This window comes from Embiotoca jacksoni, unplaced genomic scaffold (genome assembly GCF_022577435.1).
Source record: "Embiotoca jacksoni isolate LCO1_2020_lvr unplaced genomic scaffold, fEmbJac1.0.p SCAF_1, whole genome shotgun sequence".
NCBI classification, from domain to species: Eukaryota; Metazoa; Chordata; class Actinopteri; family Embiotocidae; genus Embiotoca; species Embiotoca jacksoni.
Window position 1 is genome coordinate 1,867,518 of NW_027185229.1, and position 20,650 is coordinate 1,888,167.

The 20,650-nt window shown below is 44.2% G+C and overlaps 3 protein-coding genes across 4 annotated transcripts; all 3 read left to right on the plus strand.

The window, feature by feature from the left end:
• Positions 1 to 316: 316 nt before the first annotated feature.
• uroc1 (urocanate hydratase 1) lies at positions 317 to 7,512 on the plus strand. Its single transcript, XM_069154295.1, has 19 exons — positions 317 to 458; positions 890 to 1,020; positions 2,026 to 2,119; positions 2,194 to 2,253; positions 2,333 to 2,461; positions 2,544 to 2,605; positions 2,696 to 2,762; positions 2,854 to 2,997; positions 3,113 to 3,201; positions 3,992 to 4,054; positions 4,144 to 4,323; positions 4,414 to 4,511; positions 4,609 to 4,681; positions 5,479 to 5,668; positions 5,756 to 5,854; positions 5,943 to 6,042; positions 6,806 to 6,887; positions 6,994 to 7,093; positions 7,214 to 7,512. Exons 1-19 carry the CDS (start codon positions 333 to 335, stop codon positions 7,364 to 7,366), a joined length of 2,040 nt encoding a protein of 679 aa, XP_069010396.1. The 5' UTR covers positions 317 to 332; the 3' UTR covers positions 7,367 to 7,512.
• A 2,429-nt stretch (positions 7,513 to 9,941) lies between these two features.
• Positions 9,942 to 15,411, plus strand: LOC138201122 (MAP kinase-activated protein kinase 2-like). 2 transcript variants are annotated; one of them, XM_069154308.1, is made up of 10 exons: positions 9,942 to 10,572; positions 11,467 to 11,606; positions 12,710 to 12,774; positions 12,865 to 12,944; positions 13,037 to 13,163; positions 13,671 to 13,746; positions 13,862 to 13,986; positions 14,666 to 14,751; positions 14,825 to 14,905; positions 15,012 to 15,411. In XM_069154308.1, the coding sequence occupies exons 1-10, from the start codon at positions 10,315 to 10,317 to the stop codon at positions 15,252 to 15,254; spliced, it is 1,281 nt and encodes a 426-aa protein (XP_069010409.1). In that variant the 5' UTR covers positions 9,942 to 10,314; the 3' UTR covers positions 15,255 to 15,411. The 2 variants fall into 2 exon arrangements, with proteins under 2 accessions (XP_069010409.1, XP_069010418.1); XM_069154317.1 differs by having other exon boundaries at positions 14,828 to 14,905.
• Positions 15,412 to 15,962: 551 nt separating this feature from the next.
• Positions 15,963 to 20,646, plus strand: LOC138201133 (actin nucleation-promoting factor WASL). The gene is made up of 9 exons (XM_069154329.1): positions 15,963 to 16,966; positions 18,013 to 18,159; positions 18,388 to 18,474; positions 19,102 to 19,177; positions 19,312 to 19,381; positions 19,465 to 19,546; positions 19,646 to 19,793; positions 19,903 to 20,123; positions 20,201 to 20,646. Exons 1-9 carry the CDS (start codon positions 16,868 to 16,870, stop codon positions 20,285 to 20,287), a joined length of 1,017 nt encoding a protein of 338 aa, XP_069010430.1. The 5' UTR covers positions 15,963 to 16,867; the 3' UTR covers positions 20,288 to 20,646.
• The last annotated feature ends 4 nt before the right edge of the window (positions 20,647 to 20,650 follow it).

Here is a 20,650-nt window from a genome sequence, read left to right on the forward strand (position 1 = left end):
TATTTATCATCACAACATTCATATATCTGCAGATGGAGGTGATGTTAAAGCTCCAAGTGTCAGTAGAGCAGGAAGGATGTATGTAACAGTGGGGTCGAGCAAAGGTCTGTCACACTTCTGTTTAACAGAGTTACATGTCCGGGGGGGGGCAGAGGTCAGTGTTTGAGCACCGAGGCACTTCAAAAACCCTCCTCACGGATCAATAATTAGCAGCCTGGTGGATCATTGGTGGATCATGAAGCCAATGGGACGGGAAGGCGATGGTCGCCCTCCGGTCCCGTCCTGCTCAGGCTCAGTCTGATCTCCGTCTCCAGCTCTCTGCACCCAACAGGATGTCCAGTTTAAAGGAGATATGCAGCGGGTTACCGCTGGACCCTCTGCCCCCGAACCGGGGGAGAGACCCCAACGTACCGCACGCTCCGGTCCGGACCCCCAACCTCACCGCGGAGGAGGAGCGCGTGAGTCCAAATCTGCAGGCTTTCATCAACATTTTACCTTAAAAAAACGAAACCTGTGATCCAGCTGCATCATATCACAGTTATTTTACTTTAAGGACCACCTGTGGACATTTAGACTTCTCACAGAAATGTAACTTTATTTCTGCACTTTTTATGCTGAAATAAGTAATGAGGATGTGAACGGGGTCTCGGCTCTCCTTCATGTCGGTATTATTCATGTCAGATGTGGAAGCAAACCAACATGATGCCATGCTGTTTTCTCTGATTGCATCACTCCTGTTTGCTCGTGTTTCCCCAGAAATTGATTTTTCTCAAAGGTCTTTGCGTGATGACCCAAACTGACTCGGACCAAAGGCTGTTTGTTTCAGAACATTATCATGTCGACATTTATTCATCTCCTCTCACCTGCTGTTGACGCCTCTCTCCTCTAGTTGGCGCTGAGAAACGCCCTTCGATATTTCCCCCCCTCCCACCACGCGACGCTCGCGCCCGAGTTTGCTCAAGAGCTGCGTCAGTACGGCCACATCTACATGTACCGCTTCCGTCCGGAGGTCCGGATGAGGTGAGGAAGCTCGACGGGATGTTCAGCTCCTAATATTTGAGTGATTTAAAGGACTCTGTCATAATCAGAGTTTTAAAAAGTCGAACCCAGACATGTTGAATCTGGATTTGATCATTTTGTGGGTCAAGTCATGGAAATCAGGGAAATCTGTTTGTAGCACGTTTCAATTTTAGTTGCCATTTATCAAAATGTCTTATTTTTATCACTTTATTTTTCCGTTTCCTGTAGTTGTGAGTTATTTTATCATCTTTTCGCTCTTTAACAACCTGCAGTCACTCAGTCAGGATGCTGTTGAAGATCTGTTGAGACAAAATGAAGACAGAAGCTAATTGTAAAGTTTGGTCTGTTTTTCGTTTAATAGACGTCATAAAAATTCATCTTTTTAATCAGTTTAGTCGTGAAAATCAGGAAAAAGTCTGAATTTGACCTTTTTTTTATTTACAAAAACAGTTCAAACATTTTTAGCTATTATTTGTATTGCTATATTTTAATAAACCTGAACAAACACGCACATCCTGGAGAGGGATCCCAGTAAATAAGAGAAGTTCATCCACATCTCAAAGACACAACAGCTCAGAACAACATATTATTCACATGAAACTGAATGAATGCAGCTCATTGAGGTGAGAAAAAAAAGAAACCAATTATTATTAAACATGCAAATGCCGTCGAATTGAGTCCAGATTTGTGCAAAAAGGAAACCAAAATGATTCCTGTTGATGTTGATACTTTGAATTATTCAAGTTTCTTCACATGAATAACAGAAACAGTTTAATGCACAGTTTCTGTAAAGTTGTGGGTTTTTTTGTATTTTGCACTTCAGAACTGCAAGTTTATGTTTTTTGCATTTTGCATCTGCACATCAGGAGTTTTTGTGGTTTGCACTTCGGTGCAAACTGACATCCGAGCAGCAAACAGTGTTTTAAAAGACGTGTTGCAGAACATGAACTTGTGATGTTGTGTGTTCGTTGAGCCGTGCTGTGACGTCCTTCCTCCGTTCCTCAGAGCGTTCCCCATCGATCAGTATCCCTGCCGAACACGCCAGGCCGCCTCTCTAATGCTCATGATCATGAACAACTTGGACCCGGCCGTCGCTCAGGTCGGATCTTCACACAGCTTTCCCGCTTCATTCATCGTCTCCATGGCAACTGATGTTTTTTTTTTATCCTGCAGTTTCCCCAAGAGCTCGTCACGTACGGAGGGAACGGACAGGTGTTCAGTAACTGGGCTCAGGTGAGTTCACTCCTCTTGGACGGATGGACGCTCTCTCAACAGGTGAATGTTAATCACGCGTGTGTTTGTGCGGCTTCAGTTCCGCCTGGTGATGAACTACCTGAGCGAGATGACGGAGGAACAGACTCTGGTGATGTACAGCGGTCACCCCATGGGCCTGTTCCCCAGCCTGCCGTCCTCACCTCGCGCCGTCATCACCAACGGGATGGTAACCGCTCCGCTCACGTCTGGTGACGCGCTGCGAAGACGTAAACAGTCACCACGGGTTTCTTTGTTTCTGCTCCTCGCAGGTTATTCCAAACTATTCCTCCAGAGATCAGTACGAGAAGATGTTCGCTCTCGGTGTTTCCATGTAAGTCTTTGATTTGTTGGTGTTGGTTTTCTTCTTGGCTACAAAACTAAACCAGGAGGTGAAATCTGATCTGTTTTTGTGCGTTTCCAGGTACGGTCAGATGACAGCAGGAAGCTACTGCTACATCGGACCTCAGGGGATCGTTCACGGCACTCTGGTTTGTAGAAATGACGCCATCATATAAAACAATAAAGAATAACTCAGAAAAAAAACCTTCCTTTTCCATTTCCTTGCTGTTCTGGGTTCAGCTCACCGTGCTGAACGCCGGCCGGAGGTACCTGGGCTCCGGTGACCTGAGGGGGCGTGTCTTCGTGACCTCCGGCCTCGGCGGCATGAGCGGCGCTCAGGCTAAAGCTGCCGTCATCGCGGGCTGCGTTGGCGTGATCGCGGAGGTCAGCTGGCTTTTTTTTTTTCCCATTTCGGTCATTTCCATGTTAACGCTCACTGCTGACTCAGCGGGAACGGAGGAAGTTGGTGAGGCGTTCGATGGGTTTGATTTGTGTGCAGGTGGACGAGGCTCCTCTGAGGAAGAGACACGAGCAGGGCTGGCTGATGGAGGTGACCAGCAGCATGGACCGGTGCATCAAACGCATCAGGTGACAGACCGGAAGAGACGGTGGCATGTTTAAACCTTTAGTGATCTGACTGGTTCAGTGGGAGATATATCAGTCCATGTCTGGACCTTCTCAGGGAACAGAAAGCTTTGTGTAGGAGGGAAGAAGAACATGTGAACATCCTTTACTTAAAGGTTCAGTTTGTACATTTTAGGTGGATCTAGTGACAGAAATGGAATATAATACTCGTTATTGTGTTTTCATTAGTGTTTAATCACCTGAAACTAAGTCGTTGTGTTTCCGTTCCCTCTGAATGAACTCTTCATGTTTACATAGGGAGCAGATCCGCCTTGTTTCTACAGTAGCCCAGAAGGGACAAACCAAACACCGGACCTAGAGAAGCTCTTTCCGTTCTTTCACCAGCTCCACCATAGATTCTCTTCCACTTTAAGTTGGTTGTAATCTGCAACCTCACCACTAGATGACACTAAATCCTACAGACTGCATGTTCTTCTGCTTCTCCAGGGTCCAAAACCAAAACAATAAGCTAAAAGACACTAAACAGCCAGAATGAGAGCTGCGGAGAAACTGCAGCATCAGCTTTGTAAAATGGGCTCAACGCAACAACTGACCCATGTGATCTGTTTTTAATATGAAAATATCGATTAGAGTTGGTGCACCTGTGTGTACTTCCTACATCAATATCCCATCGGGGCGGGGCATCTAAACATGGCTCCGCCTCCTGGAAAAATCATCCTTTATCCCACAGAAAACGACCGCAGGAGAAACTGTCTGCTGTGACACTCGGTAATTAATAGTTTGTGTCCCACAGAGAGGCCAGGAGCTCCAAGACTGCCCTCAGTCTGGGTTACCATGGCAACATCGTGGACCTGTGGTGAGTGAAATCCTTCTGCAGCCCAGACGCCGTCCAGGTCTGCAGCCGCCGCCGGCGACACGCTCTCAGAGTCCTTTGTGTGCGCTCAGGGAGCGGCTGCTGCTGGAGTACGAGCGCACCGGAGAGCTGCTGGTGGATCTGGGCTCGGACCAGACCTCCCTCCACAACCCCTACAATGGGGGCTACTACCCGGTCCAGCTCAGCTTCCGGCAGGCCGGCCAGCTCATGGCGACGGATCCCGACCGGTTCAGAGCTGTCATCCAAGAGAGGTTGACTTAAAACAGAGTTTCTCAAAGTGTGTCACCGGATTTTATCCTTAAAAACATGGAGGAAGTGACGTGTTTTACTTCCTGTCTCAGCCTCCGAAGACACATAAAGGCCATCAACAAGCTGTCCGATGCAGGACTGTTCTTCTGGGACTACGGGAACGCCTTCCTGCTGGAGGCCCAGAGAGCTGGTAAATAACACACACACACACACACACACACACACACACACACACACACACACACACACACACAACATCATTCAGTGTGTGTTGTTTTTCTTTGCAGGTGCAGAAGTTGAAAAAGTTGGTGGAGGAGCGACAGAGTTTCGTTACCCTTCTTACGTTCAGCACATCATGGGGTCAGACGGCTTCTTTTCTTCATCCAGAGACCATTTACAAAACTATTTATATAACTAGAATATTGTCTCATAAATAGTAGCTTTACAAAATCATCTTAAATCATTTTAGGGGTTTCAGGTTTGTGTTTTTAAACTGCACAGCTTCGTGCTGATTTTGTGGAAGTTGAATTACAACACATGTACAGCAATAATTCATCCTGCAGAATTTACACAATTTCAAGAAAGTTACTTGATGGATTTGAATAAAAAAGGTTGAGGGATGTCCTGCTGAAACCAAAATTACAAACGTTAATTTAATTCAAGCAGAATTTTGTCCCTGAACCTGAATGTTATTGCAAATCTATCTAGAAGCCAAGTTCAGTCACAGTTGAGAGCAGGAATCCTTCATCTGACGTCCAAGTTTAGAGATTTAAAAATATCCAAGAGGACGACAGGTTGTGAATTATGAGAATGAATCACATGTTCTTCTGTTTTTTCCGTATTATGATGAGTTAAGAATTTCCATTTTAAATGAAATTTATGTTCAAAATCCATTAAAAGTTGATCACAAGCTAGTAAAAGACGTCAGAAAGGTTCATTTGTTTTAAATCATTTGAAGTCTTTGTAGTTTCTCTGATTAGTTTTTTATTATTAATGTCCTGTAGGCCTGTTTGGACATGTTGTTTATGCATGAATCAACCAATCAATCAATCAATCAATCAATCAATCACTTACAGCTTTGAACCTCTTTCACGTTTGTTTTTAAATTAAGATGCTTCCGTGGAACCGAGTTGTGATTTCTGTTTCTCCCGACGCAGCGACATCTTCTCGTTGGGCTTCGGGCCGTTCCGCTGGGTTTGTACATCCGGTGACCCCGAGGATCTCGCCGTGACCGACGACATAGCCGCGACCGTCCTGGAGGAAATCAGCGCCGACGCGTCCGATCGCATCAAACAGCAGTACGACGACAACATCCGCTGGATCCGAGAGGCGGGAAAACACAACATGGTCCGTTTACCACCGTGCGCCCTCTCCGTGGGAATCACAGGTTAAAACATCAGACGTGATTTCCTCTGCTGGGTTTTGTTCTTTAAGGTCGTGGGATCACAAGCCAGGATCCTCTACTCCGACCAGAGAGGACGAGTCTCCATCGCTTTGGCCGTCAACCGGGCCGTCGCTGACGGACGAGTCTCGGTGAGAACATCGACCGTCCGCTCAGGTTATTTTCATATTTGCTGCCGTCGGCATGTTTCCGGAGTCTGTTGGCGTTCGTCCTGTTCAGGCTCCGGTGGTCATCAGCAGAGACCATCATGATGTCAGCGGCACCGACAGCCCCTTCAGAGAAACCTCCAATGTGTACGATGGCTCCGCCTTCTGCGCAGGTACGTGTTAATATACATACAGTCAGAAAGAAACGCTTCAAATCAGGTCCCAAATATACAGAAATGATCAACATATTTACAACTGTGACCTTTCTCAAACATATTTTAACACTTTCATGATGATTAAAAACCAGAATTTTTTTACACCTTATTATAATATTTTTAAATGAAAACCTTCCAGACATATTGAGGCTGTTTCCACCTGATCGGATCACAAGAGGTCGGTTCTCACTTTTTATGCAAATGAGCAGAAACCTGAGAGGAGGAGTTTAGGTGACGGGGATTCAACAAAACCAGACATCTTTGCTCACTGAAGCTTCGTGTGTCTGTTTGAAGTTTACGATGTATTTCACGTCTGTTAAATGTCTGAAAACTCGAGTTTGTAATTCACAACCTGAACCGCCAGAACCTGAAGTGTGTTTGGCTGCTGCTGATCGATGAACTGTGTGAAGGGGCGGCGGCTTATGGAGACAAATTGGGGCCAAAAGTTCAGTTAATTTAAAAAAGAAAAGAGATTGAAAAACTAAAATTTTAAACTTAAAGTTTAAGATTTGATCTTTAACTTTTAGTTCCAAATGTATTTTTCGGATGAACTAAACTTGCGGTCCAGATTAGTCTCCATGCAGTCAGAGACCTTCAGCTCAACGCTTGAACTGTGGAAAAGGTTTCAAGGCTTGTTTTTATTTCCTCGTTCTTTTAAACTAGAACGACTTCAGGAGTGTTGAAAAGGAAACTTACAGCTCCCTCTGTGTCGTCCTTGCAGACATGGCGGTGCAGAACTTCGTGGGCGATGCGTTCAGAGGCGCCACATGGGTCGCCCTGCACAACGGCGGCGGCGTTGGCTGGTAGGGTCGACCGATTAAAGAGCTCGTAGTGACCTGTTTGAATCTTTTTTTTTTTAAATAATCCATCACTTAAGTCTGCGTGTTTATGACTCCGTCTGTCCTGCAGGGGTGAAGTCGTGAATGGAGGCTTCGGTTTGCTGCTGGACGGCTCAGAGGAGGCGGCGAAGAGAGCCGGTCTGATGCTCAGCTGGGACGTCTCCAACGGGGTGAGAGAGGAGCAGCTGGACGGACATCAGCCGCACGTCTTCACCGGTCTGACTACTGACTGGTGTGTGTGTGTGTGTGTGTGTGTGTGTGTGTGTGTGTGTGTGTGTGTACGTACGCAGGTGGCTCGTCGCTGCTGGTCTGGAAACTCCAACGCCCTGGAGACCATCCAGCGCTCCATGGAGGAGAACCGGCAGCTGCGCGTCACCGTGCCGTTCCCCGTGCAGGATGAGCTCGTGCTGGACCGCGCCCTGCAGGGCGAGCTAGCACGCTAGGCTAACAGCCACTCAGCAAAGGAAACCAGCAGCTGGAGTCAAATACAGTTCAACTAGTACGAAATACATTCAAAGCATTGATCTTACATTCAGTAAGTTATCTGTCGTAAAGACACAGACTGCAATAAAATGAAATATTTACCGTATTATAGGCTGTTTTAATCATTTTATATTCATGATTTATATGCTGATTACTAAAAAGCAAGAGTTATTTCTGTATGATTTATCTATAAAGAACAGTGAGTTTAAAATATCAGATAGACTAAGATAGATTAAAAATGTCAACATTGTTTATTATATGTTGTTAAAAAAGAAAAGAAGGTGCAGTTCTTCACTTCCAAAGTAAAAAGCAGTTAAAGACCGAATCACCCTCAAACAGGAAGTTAAAGCTGCCAGAGTGACCAGATCCCAACAAACCACCGACGCTCAGAGGACGTCGAACATTTATACACGTTCACCCAACTCAGAAAATACAAAGTGAAAAATAGAGCGTGCCGGTTCCAGCTCTCTAAATACTCGTCCGGGAAACGTAAAAGAAAACTCGTTCTGGCAGCAAAGATGGAGACGGACGAACCTGCACACAGAAAAAAAGACAGATTTTAGAAAAACATCTGTCCTGCAGGATCACAATCATCTTCTCAATACGCAAGATCAAAATACAAAAACCATATCAAAGCTCAAAAAAGAGAAACATTCATGCAGTTTTTATCTGGAATTATATTTGTTGTTTGCTTTGGAAACTTAAATCTTCACCGTTTAAAGGAAAATTATACCAAAATATTCAACGTGTTCAGTCTTGATCATTTCAAATATGAATCTAATTTGTTATGAAGTCATAAATGTGATTCTACCGGCTTGTGTTCTTTAACTTAAAGATTGCAGTGTTCCCTTTTCTTTTCTTTTCTTTTCTTGTAAATCCTCGGTCCTTGTTGAGCAGCAGAGTCGAAACGAGAAGCATCAGTTTGGTTTGAGCTTCTTCCTCCTCCTCATCCTCTGCACTCAGCTTACAGTTCACAGCTCCACCACTAGTTGGCGCCGCTGCGTCTCTTGTTCCACTGAACCTCTGGAGGATGTTGGACCGTGTCGCCTTCCTCCCTCTCATCTTTCTTTCAGTTTGTGCAGCTGATTTCTGATCCTCCGTCACCTCGGCAGCACTTCGTCCAGTTCCCAGAATTAAACCATCTTCTCTGTGCCTGCGGAGAATCTTTTTTATTTCTTAGAATATGTGAACTCTGTGAATTCTTGCACCCAGTGATGAAGATAAATCATCAGTGTTTTCATGAAAGCAGCAAACATGTCTTTTTGATCAGGAACGGTTGGAGCAGATCCTGAGGAGAGGTGGCTCGGTAGATGAGAATCTCCCAGCTGGTCCGATGAATCTCAGCCTCCTCTAATCACTCGTTCATCAGTGGAGACGAGTGAGAGCCAAATGTTTCGACCAGCACGAACAGAGTATCAAACTTGGCAAAGAACTAGAAGAAACCCAGAAGCAGCTGGTTGATGAGAGGAGAACGATGACGCTGCTGGTGAAGAAGCAAAATGAGATAAAACATCAGAGTGGCAACCAGAGACATGAAGCTGACCGAACAAAGAGTCCGAGCCTTCAGCAGCAGCTGGAGACAGAAAGGAGGCGTCAGTCTGCAGTTATATCAGAGTACCAGGAGGAGATCCAGAGGCTGAAGGATGAACTACATGCAAACAGGGGATTCCACTCCAGCAAAGAAGATGCCATTAACCCTAACTATTACCCCTAACCCTGATTCCTAATCCCTAATCCCTAGTCCCTAATCCCTAAACTCCAACCAAATGAAAATAAACAACCTTAACTTCATTTGTCCATTTTGTCTCATCACTCATGACTGTATAAACCTGAAGGCATTCATTTAACGATTAGCAGGTTCGACTTGGAATAACAAGAAAAACTCCAAAACTCTCTTCTGGCAAAACTTAAAAAGCCTTTATTCAGAAGACAATTTCATGGTGAAATTCTAGAAACAAGAACCGTGCTTGTACATATTTCAACTGAACTGGGTTTCAACTCATGCGTAGCTGTACAAACAGCTTTTTTCCTTTGTTGTCTGGAATAAATTGTCTCGAAACAAGTTGAAAGTTGGTCTTGATATTAAAGTTAATTAGTGTTTTAACTGCATTTAAGTCGCTGTTTTTACATAAAGATGGCAAAAAAAACATCTACAATTTCTTAGGTTTTAAAGAGGCAGTCTGTTTCAAACATAAAAAAATGAACTGAACCCAGAGTTAAAAAGAGACCACACTGTCAAAGCAATACAAATATCTCCAATTATTGAATGTAGTGATGCTTCTGTGCAACAGCTGCAGAATCCAGTGAAATAACTGAGTTACAAACCGGCTGCAGTGTTTTTGATGGTTAACGTCACGTGTCCACCTCTGAAAGGTGCAGCATCATATTTCAGACATTCATTTCTGGCCCGAGCTTCTTGTACTTGTCTCTCCACTGGTCACCCCGCCGTGCGTCTTTACGCGTGGTTGTGCCTTTAAGAAAAATGTGACTGGTGAATGAACTTGAGCCTCTCCGCGCTGACGTCAGGGAGTTGGAGAGGTTGGTTTGCCCCACAGGAAGAGGAGCAGAACCCTGATGAGGACCAGACAGGGGAACTACAGTTTGCCTTAGCAGCTATTTTCTTCCATTTCTTGCGTTTTTAAATCTGCTCACTTCCAACCGGCCTTCAGTTGGAACCGTTTGAAGTTATTAATGCCAACATAACGGTGTGCTCTCAGACCTCCGCCCTTCTCTGCGCACCGAGGAGCTTTTCTAAATTCCAAACCTCATTTTTCTTCTACGTTGTTAAAGAGTGAGTCGACATGCTCGATGGAGAAGCGCGACAGTCTTCCGGACACACGTGCATGAGCTGAGAGATGAAACTGGATCTCTTCTGATCTTCTGCACCGCCGTCGGCTCTCACATTAAAATGAACCAGAACCCGGAGGAGCAGTCTGTGAGTCCAATCAGCGCGCAGCACGGGACGGCGCGCGGCACCGACTCCAGCAGTCCGGGAAGCAGCTCGGGCTGCGACATCCCGCCGCCGCCTCCTTATTCCAAACTGGAGTTCAGGAGGAACGCAGTGACAGATGAGTACAAGATCACAGCTCAGGTCCTCGGCCTGGGCATCAACGGCAAGGTGCTCGAGTGTTACTGCAAGGAAACCGGAGAGAAATGCGCCCTGAAGGTTGGTCTGCTACTTTACCGTGTTATTTATTCACTGTGATATTTACTGTCGAAGGCACGAGGCTGCTGTCACTGGACGGACAGAGAGCAGCCATCAATTATTCATCCCCCTCAGTCTTTGTGGTCTGCACCGTTTCCTGATGCCTCACACCGGAGATCTGTGCAGAAATCGGAATATTTGCTCTGCTTCATGTAAAGTGTAATATCCTGCAATTTATTTGCATGATTGATTATTGTATGTAAAACAGATGAAATCTGAGTTCAGCCTTGGAGGGATGGAGCAGTAATCTGACAGCCCAGACAGTGGATGTGTGTGACAGACAGTGATGAGCTGTCTGGACTCCACAGCTTCCTCTCTGTTTTGATGACTGCTGTGAGGACAATGATGTGCTTTGTTGACACTTTACAGAAGCATCTGACATTTAACAAAAGTACAAATGTGCTCTCATCGACTCAGCAGTGAGTTTTCAGGCCACAGTAAGTGTGCAGCTCTGGTAAGTGAACAAACAGCTGGCAGCGGGGTGCCAGCAAAGCTTCATGAAAACACAACCAGGAAGAGCAGCGCCACAGACTCAATCTGAGGAAACTCAATCCAGACGGTATTTTGTGAGTTTAAACGCTTTGTTTCAACTCTTCATTTCCGAGCTGTCCTCCTCCTCCGGCAGGCAGAGTGCATCGTCACGTGCACAAAGATTTGGACTGAGATGACATCAGGATGCCGTCGGCTGCTCTCTCTGAAACCGCTGCTGCAGCGCTGTGGTTTTAAAGACGCTGTTCAGCAGATTAATTGGCTTTAATGGTGCTCTGAAAACGGAGTGACTTTTCATCTGCAAGTGAAATTCATGTAAATAAATGAATGTAAAACAGAAGCATTTGATTTTGCTGTGTTGGACAGATCCTGTACGACACTCCTAAAGCCCGGCGGGAGGTGGAGCTGCACTGGCGAGTGTCCGGAGGCCCCCACATCGTACGGATACTCAGCCTGTATGAGAACATGCACCAGGGGAAGAAGTGTCTGCTCATCGTGATGGAGTGGTGAGCTTCACTATCGGCGGTTTATTCTGGGACCTTTGAGGGGGGAAAAATAACCACTAAAAATAGATTTCACCACCTGTTTTTATCTGTAATGTAGTTCAGCTTTGTGTTCATTTGTGAGTCTGAGAAAAGTGTTAAAGCTGAACACCAGAGAAACAAACTATATGGAGAAAATAACGTAACCGCTGATATTAATCATCTGAAACCTGTGAAAGATTCTCATCAAAACAAACCCAGAATTAAAAAATATGTAAGTCCAGCAGAACATGTTAAAAAACATTGGTGATGTACATATATTTTTTTAATTTTAGATTATTTTGGTTGCAATAACAAATGCATCCTTTTGGGGCCTTTTTTCACTGTTTCGGCACATTACTTTCCTTTTTTTTCCAGTTTGGGCTGAATTTATTTTGTTTAATTGATTAAACTGAATGTTAAAGTGAAAACAGTGGTGAAACATTTCAGAGGGATAACACCATAATAATCAGACAGCTGTCCATTCAAATAAAGACAGAGAGGTCACCAAGTTTGGGCCAATCAATGACCAGATAACACCGTCAGCTTATTTACATCGTATCTATTTGTATTTGATTCAATGATAACAATAATCTTCATTTGTAGAGCAGTTTTCTGAACTTCACAATAAAATAAGCCATTAAAAAAACAACCTGTAAATTCAAACAGGTCTAAAATCCAACCGCACAGTGATCCTATAGAAAAACCTTAAAACAAGTAAAAACGGTATCAAAGAAATAAAACCGGAGAGATTTTAAAGATGACTGCTGAGCTCGAACAGTCATCGAGACTGTAGAATAATCTCGGCATCGTTTTAAATATGTCGTATTTTGGAGATATTTCGAAGGTGATGAAACCGGGACTGCAGCAGCTTTATGATGTCTTCAAAACTTCCGTCAGAGATGACGTAAATGATGTCAGTTGTGTTTCGGGGTGGGTCGTCGGCCTCGGCTCGGCAGACCGGACTCATCTGAACAGTGAACAGGAACAATGAGCCGCTTTGTTATGAAACGGTGATTTCAGTGGAGAACCTGCCAAGAGAAGCTTCGCTGCCCCAGTTCTCACGTCTTTGTCCGTGTCGTCCTCAGCATGGAGGGAGGGGAGCTGTTCAGTCGCATCCAGGCCCGAGGGGACCAGGCCTTCACCGAGAGAGGTGGGTGACGGCTCTCGTCCTGCACTGTGAATGTTCTGGTCTCTGTTCTGTGATCTGTGCTATCATTTCTGCGTCACGTGTGTCCATCAGAGGTGTCGGAGATCATGCGTGACATCGGCTCGGCCATCGAGTTCCTCCACCTCACGGACATCGCTCACAGAGACGTGAAGGTACCGCCGCCGCCGTCACAATACAACTCTCCTCACCGAGATTATCAGGAAGATTCTCTGTGTTGATATTTGTTTGTTCCTTCTCGCTGCAGCCTGAGAACCTTCTGTACACGACCAAGCAGAGCAACGCTACTCTCAAACTCACCGACTTCGGCTTCGCCAAGGAGACGACGCTGCACAACTCCCTCCAAACTCCCTGTTACACTCCCTATTATGTCGGTGAGTGTTGAAGTGTGGCAGCAGGAGCTGGAGGTGCACTGCGTTCAGAACCGGATCCTTAACGGGCTTTTAGGGTTGTCGGACTCGTGAACACCTGGAAGAAAGTTCAAACGTTCCCGTTGCCTTGGCGATGAAGTGTTTAGATTTTGGAGGTTAAAGCTAAAGGTGATGGTGACGGTGAGGTAATACCTCAGTAACATCTTGAGGGACCTTTTTTTTTAATTTGGCACAAACATTCTCTTGGACGCAATAGAGTGTACAGATTTTGGTAATCGAAGGTCAAAGGTCACGGCCGATATGACCTCCCGTCCGTCCTTATCTGCTCTTTCCATCCTATCTCGGGAACGCCATGAGAGAATTTCTTCAAATTTGGCACAAACATTCACTCGGACTCAAGGATAAACTGATAAGATTTTGGGGGTCAAAGGTCACTGCCAGTTCAATACCATATACAACCACTGGGCGGTAATTCCAGTGTTTTTTTTCTGTATCTTTTTGTCCATTCAGCACCAGAAGTGCTCGGGCCGGAGAAGTATGACAACTCGTGTGACATGTGGTCTCTGGGCGTAATCATGTACATTCTGTAGGTATCCTGCATTTTGAGTCAACTTAATGAGATGATTACAATAACTATTAATCCGCTGCATTGGTTGAATAAGACGCCAACCTGTAGCCGTCTTGTCTCCTCTGTTTTCCAGGCTGTGTGGGTTTCCTCCATTTTACTCCAACACCGGTCAGGCCATCTCGCCCGGCATGAAGCAGAGGATCCGGCTGGGCCAATACGAGTTTCCCAACCCCGAATGGGCTGACGTGTCCGAGGAAGGTCAGACTGTGGACACACAACACACAACTTTAGATTAATCCATTTATGTACCCATTTAATCCTGAACACCGGAGCCAATCCCAGCTGACTTTGGGTGAAGGCGGGACCCTGCAGAGGGGCAACACGGAAAGACAGAAATCTCATATCTACACCTACGATCAATTTATTATCACCAACTAACCTGACTGGATCATGAAAACTGTATTACAACCCTGTTTCTAACAAAGTTTGGACGCTGATAAAAATAGCAATAAATACAGAATGTGATGATTTGCAACTGACATTTAATAGAAAATAGACCAAAGACAAAATATAAAATGTTGAAATTGAGAAATGTTATTGTGTTATTAAAAATGTATGCTTATTTTGAATTTAATGCCAGCAACACGTTTGAAAAAAACCCGTTGGACAGCGGCATGTTTCCCAGTGTGCTGCATCATTTCTTCTTTTAACAACATGTAAACGTAAACGTTGGGGACCTCAGGAGCCCAGTTGCGGGAGTTTTGAAAGTGAAATGTGGTCCCATTCTTGCCTGATATAGAATTTCAGCTTCTAAACATGTTTTTATTTACATTTTACATAGCAGCCCAACTTTTTTAAACAAAAGTTGTATTTTAGATGCACTTCGCCGAAGTCCTGCTGGGTTGTTTAATTTAGTGTTTTTCTACGTCCCCTGCAGCCAAACAGCTGATCGTTCAGTTACTGAAGACGGACCCGAGTGAGAGGATGACCATCGGACAGTTCATGAACCATCCTTGGATCAGTGTAGGTGAACCTCTATAAGCTCTGTACCTGCACACCTGTAAGCTCTGTATTCATGGATGTTTTCACACCACAGCAGTCGATGGTCGTCCCTCCAACGCCTCTGCACACGTCACGTGTTTTGACCGAGGACAAGGAGCTGTGGGACGACGTGAAGGTAAGACACGCTGTTATGAATGTCTGTTTCCTGAATGTGGCCACAAGATGGCAGCGAAGCACCAAAATCAGATTCGCAGCACTGAACGTTTGTGTTCCTCCGACAGGAGGAAATGACCAGCGCTCTGGCCACCATGCGCGTGGACTACGACCAAGTGAAGATCAAAGACCTGGACACGTCCAACAACCCCCTGCTGAATAAGAGACGCAAGAGGCCGGTGCCGGGAGGATCAGACAGAGCAGAGGACGCTGACGGCGGAGACACAGGAGGAGGAAGAGGGGTGGGTAATACTCACAGAGACGTTACGTTTTCTGAGGAACACGAGAAAATGATGATCGGACAGAAGTAACGTCAGAGTAAGCAATATTTTCCCATCTACATATCACTTATTGTACTGATTTGTTCTTTGTGTAACTGCACTCAATAGTCTGAAGGATGTCCTTTATTTTGACCTGTTTACCACTTTAACAAATTTGAATAAAAGTTTCTTTTTTTATGTTTTAAAACTGCGTTGTGTGGAACATTTGACATTGAGAGAGTTTATGGGATTTGATGCAGAGATTCGAGGCAGTGTGAGGAAAGAAAGACAATATAAGGAAGTCATAAAATTTATTTATTTTGCAAGATAATGTATAACTAATAAGACTTTTATTACAGTTAATTATGCGGTTATTGTGACATGCACAATGAAAAAGGGTGTTTAAATCATGAGAGGTCAACGTGTAATCTATCAACTCCTACCAGGCATTTCCACTCACTCTAAACTTCTTCCTCTGTAAGACTCTATCAAGCCATTAATGCTGCCTGCTGCTATAAATATCTCTTACAGAAGAAAACACATGAATTTTAAATGTGCAAAAACTCACATGCACTTGTGAAACCGATTCTTTGCAGATGGGAAACAATTACGATAACTATCGATATGGCTTTAAACCAAATAACATCTAATGTTAATGTCTACAAGTCAAAAGAGATATACTGTTCAACGATTCAATATACTGTCTAACCATTTTTTATTATTCTAAAGACTAATCGCAGAATTTCTGTGTAAAACTTTAATGCCAATTGTAACTTAATGTAGTAGAGTTTTTTTAACTTCACTACATTAAGTTACAACTGGTGTTAAAGTTTTGGTATTAAAGTCAAAATTTACCTCTGAAATGTTGCAAAGTTGAAACCTAATGTTAATGTAATGTAAACACTGGAACAGGTTAAAATTTCTAAAGACATTTTGGGTGTGCTTGAACCCTGTTTCCTATCGATCCAAAGAATCCCCAGGAAAAACAAAGTCTGTGTGGAAGTTATGATAAACGGAAACAGTGAATAACTCACCACATGGTGGCGGTGTTGAGGTCATATTTTCACAGACTTAAGGGAATCCCAGGGTTATTAGTTCTCCCAAGTGTAATATAATTTCTTATAAGACAGTTTGAAATATTGCAAAAGCCAAAAATAATACATTTCTTAGTAATTTTGAAGGGTTGCTACTTTTTGGGGATTTGTACGAAGACACTACGATGAATTTCTAAGAAAAGTCACAGGACACTTTTCCCAACGGGGTCACACCATATGCTGGAATTTGGTGCATGTCGTCTCAAAGCTGCTGGAGTTGTTACAGGGTAAAATTTTTGAATAGTAATAGTTGTCCCGTGCAATGTCATCAACTGAGTTGCATGCTGGGAAAGAGCTATAATTTATTCACAGTGCATCACGCTGTACATATGATTAACAAATAACCTGTGCTAGCGACCGTACAATGTACACCGCTGTTCATCTGGTTTCTAAAAGCCACAGTGAGCTCGTTGTGTCCACAGATTTGCATGATTACACTCTGTGATGGAAATACTGCCATTTAAACTGGTTACGGTCAGGAAGTGTGGATGTGTTCAGTGGATGCATTTATAAAGGATGAAAGGTTGAAGCGGTCGTAGTGAGCAGGAGAAAACACACACAGGTGCTGCGATGGCGTACGGTTCGACTGCTGGATGTCATGTGATGAGTGACCTGCTCACCATCCGAGAGAAAGGCCTCCTCACCGGTCTGCTCGAGCCTCGCTGTAAGGTCAGCTCCCTTTACATTACAACATATGAGGAATGAATGGAACTGGAGTAGATAACAGTGACGATAAATGTGGAGGTAAAACACATCGCCTTCATCTGTTCAGTTAAACACAAAGATGATATTAATGTCGTAACTTGTTGTAATCTGAATCTGCTATTTTCATTTAGTTTGTTTTAATGTTATCAGTAGCAGCTGTCAGACGAGGCCTGCTGGATCAATGAGCTTTCTGTTTTACTTTTACAGTTACAGATGTTTGTTCTTCCTGCAGGGTACGAGCAAAATCTAAAACAGCAAATAGTTTTAGATGTGTCACTTATTTAAAGAGCTTAATTAGAGAACGCAGGTAAAAAATGGAAATATAAAAAGTGAACAAATGGGTTAATGCAGTAAACATAAAATAAAGGTCAAACACAATGAAAACATTGTAATAATATTATATAAGACCAAATCCATGATAATTCTGTTTATTTTTTATTTACTCAGCCTCAGGAGTGTGATTTTATAAGATTTACTTTTATGTTCAGCGATGTCTTTATTCCCTAAATGATGAAAAAACGTCCCTGTTTGTTGAGAAACTTAGAGGTACAGCGCTGGAAAAGTGAGTCCATCTGTTTTGTGAACAACTGATGAGACTCTGAGTGAAAAGTGAACACATCGACCCAGATTCTTGGGTGATGTAATAAAACGTTTTGATCTCCTGCAGCTGAAGATATGACAGTTAAAGTGGATCACTCCCCAGAATCAAACGAGGTCGCCGGTCTCTCTGAGGATCCGCCTCTCTGCTGTGTAGTTCTCTAGACGAAGCCGGGACGTCTCGAAGGTTATTCTCAGTTACGCAACATGCGAGCAGTTTTTAGAAGAAAAATCTGATGTCAGAAAAAGATGCTTAAGAAAACTCTTATCAGGACAACATTATGTCAACATTAGGACAAAAGTAAAGAAAAGGAGCATGACAGCTCTGTAGGCTTTAATGCAGTAGGAATGAACGTTTACATTCCAGGTGATGTTTATTGGAGGAGCTGTAATCTGTATTTGTTGTGTTTTAGCTGATTAAAACTACAGTAGCACAGATCCTACAGGCCGAAGCTGCCGAGGGTGAGCGTCCACGCTGGAGCTGTTTGCACTGCGGCGTCCTGTGTCTCACTGAGGACGAGTCCCTGCAGTCCTACTTCCTGCGTCTCTACTGCGTCGAGGTAGAAGGAACTACAGAGTCACTCCGATCACAAACCTACACAGCACTTCCCTCAGTGAAGGGACAGGTCATTTTGTCCTGCAGCGTCTCAGTTGCATGCATGAAACAGCTGCAACAGCAGTGTTGCTGTTTCCTTTGGTAACAATGAGACATGTTATCTGGACGGGAGTGTCCGCGTGTCCCTGATAGCTCTTCACTCCTTTTCTTTCTGTCCTTCCCTTGAACGCAGCGTTCACAGTTACTGTGGGAGCAGGAGTTGTACGTCCCGTTCAAGTACACGGCAGCTCGCGCGTTCTTCCACACGTTCCCTGCAGACGTGAGTGACCCTGTTTGAGTATCTGAGCGTGCTTCAGGCTCTGTGCGGAGTTACAACCCTGTTTAAGATAAGTTGGGACGCTGTGTCAAAGTAAATAAGCTTGTTTTTTTTAGCCTCATGCTTTTCCAGTTGTCCAGCCTTTGGTTGTCCCCGTCTCCAGACATGTTGCTGCCATCAAATTCAATTCAATTCAAATTGTTTAGGCCTTTATTCCAGCAGTTATGTATTGTTTTGTTTTTTTACTGTTATTGATTCGTCTTGATTAGTGAAGTTTTGAGTACTTTCTGTCATGTTTTGTTGCGCTTCAGTGTTGTCAGTGTTTTTAAATGTTTGTCACGATAGAAGTCTTCTTCACCTGCAAAACAAATCGACCTACGGGCACAAATAAAGAAACCTGAACCTGAGATTCACCTGTATTTTTCATGAAACAATACAGATTTCTCAGTTTTAACATTTGATATGTCATCTCCGGTCCATTTTCAGTTAAATACGGGTTAATGGGATTTGCAAATCATTGCATCTGGTTTTTATTTATTTACATTTCACACAGCGTCCCAACTTCTTCAGAAACAGGGTTTTACTTTTGAGTTGGTTCAGGCTGGATTCAGATTTGCTGTGTTTCCACAGGGACACCATGTCGGCCTCAACTTTGCAAATGAAATGGAAGCAGAGGAATTTCATCTGGCAGTGGAGGCTGCACACGGTTAGAAAAACAACAAACAGACGACTTATCTCTGTCATCACACATTAAACCTGTTTGGCCTCATCAGAGGCTGCCGTCACCTTTCACTGCTGTCACGTCTCCAATCGGTCATCATTTACCTCCTCTGTTTGCAGAGAAGACGGCCAGCAGGATTCAAATGATGAAAACAGCTAGAAACTCAATAACTGACCCACCTGATTCAGGGTAAGACAAATATTTCCGCTACATAGCTGAAAAGTGGAAGAAAGCGCAACGTATTAAAGATGGTTCGTTTATGTTCTCTAAAGAATTAAACTAATTACCAGTTTGGATGAGGAGAAACATTTCGTCGTGGATGAACCGTCCACCACATCTCCAACCACATGTCCAGTGAGTCCTAATATAAATATACATACAGTGAAACGGTAATGAGCCAGAATATAAAGTCCGACAGGCTGAACTTCACACGTTGTATCTGCTGATCTGAAGGATCTGGACCCGGCGATGAGGAGGCTGCTGAAGCAGGCGAGACTCACCGAGGACGACCTGAGACACAAAGACGTCGCCGAGGCCGTCGACTGCATCATCGAGCAGTTTGGAGGCCTGAAGGCCGTTCGGGGAGAGCTGAGGAGCAGAGGTACTTCAGCTCGGAGGGGGTCGTGAAGTGCAGGCTGCTTTTATTTTGTTTTCTCAATCTTTATTTTATGCTTCAAACACTTCAGGCTGCGTTCTGCCATGTTTGACAGGCCTGGCCTCCCAGACGTTACCCAGAGCTGCAAGATCATCTCTCTCCCTCGCTCTGAAGAAAGGTCCTTTGCCGGCGGTTCCCTCCATCAGAGAAAGCAGCAGCGCCTCTCAGCAGACACCACCGGGCTCGGACTCATCAGACCGGGCTCAGGTTGGACCTCGGAGTCCTTTTCCTCCACCTGTTACAGAGAGGATCAAAAAGAGTGCAAGTTTCAAACATGTAAGAGGACCGGCTCTCTGCGAACGTCCCTCCTGTCTGCATGGTTTGGACTTAATAAAGGTTTTCTGTGTTGTTAGGTGGGCTCATCGACAGCAGCAGAGAGTGGTGACCTCATCCTGACGGCACTGAAAGAAGTATTCAGACAGAAGCAGATGTTCCAGTGAAGCACAAGTCAACATGGAAGTCACAGATACTCACAAAGAAGCCCAGAGCTGGAAAACACCTTTAATTATCAGTACATTATTTTTGTGTTCATGGAGATATACCAGATTTTAACTACAAGTACAATTCAATGACCTCATTTATCTGTACAGTACAATAGTGTTGTCACCAAGGTCAACAAATACTACATTTAAGTAAGTTACAAAACACTGTATGTTTGGAATAAGATTCATAATTACTGCACTGTTGGTCAAACCACAAGAAACTCCCTGTTAAGAGCTGAAACTTCTCCGCTCGACATTGTTCCAGTTGTTTATGTTCTTCCAGCTGTGGAACCAGGAAACTAAAATAAAAGTTCAAAAGCT

What these genes read in the sequence shown, in the direction of transcription:
- LOC138201122 (XM_069154308.1), top strand. Translation starts at nt 10,315, where the DNA reads ATGAACCAGAACCCGGAGGAGCAGTCTGTGAGTCCAATCAGCGCGCAG. An exon ending in GGCGTAATCATGTACATTCT is followed by an intron (nt 13,747 to 13,861) that starts GTAGGTATCCTG and finishes TCTGTTTTCCAG; the next exon opens with GCTGTGTGGGTTTCCTCCAT. An exon ending in AGCTGTGGGACGACGTGAAG is followed by an intron (nt 14,906 to 15,011) that starts GTAAGACACGCT and finishes TTCCTCCGACAG; the next exon opens with GAGGAAATGACCAGCGCTCT.
- LOC138201133 (XM_069154329.1), top strand. Translation starts at nt 16,868, where the DNA reads ATGGCGTACGGTTCGACTGCTGGATGTCATGTGATGAGTGACCTGCTC. An exon ending in TGCGTCTCTACTGCGTCGAG is followed by an intron (nt 18,160 to 18,387) that starts GTAGAAGGAACT and finishes CCTTGAACGCAG; the next exon opens with CGTTCACAGTTACTGTGGGA. An exon ending in CATCTCCAACCACATGTCCA is followed by an intron (nt 19,547 to 19,645) that starts GTGAGTCCTAAT and finishes GCTGATCTGAAG; the next exon opens with GATCTGGACCCGGCGATGAG.
- uroc1 (XM_069154295.1), top strand. Translation starts at nt 333, where the DNA reads ATGTCCAGTTTAAAGGAGATATGCAGCGGGTTACCGCTGGACCCTCTG. An exon ending in TCACCGCGGAGGAGGAGCGC is followed by an intron (nt 459 to 889) that starts GTGAGTCCAAAT and finishes TCTCTCCTCTAG; the next exon opens with TTGGCGCTGAGAAACGCCCT. An exon ending in CCGTCATCACCAACGGGATG is followed by an intron (nt 2,462 to 2,543) that starts GTAACCGCTCCG and finishes TGCTCCTCGCAG; the next exon opens with GTTATTCCAAACTATTCCTC.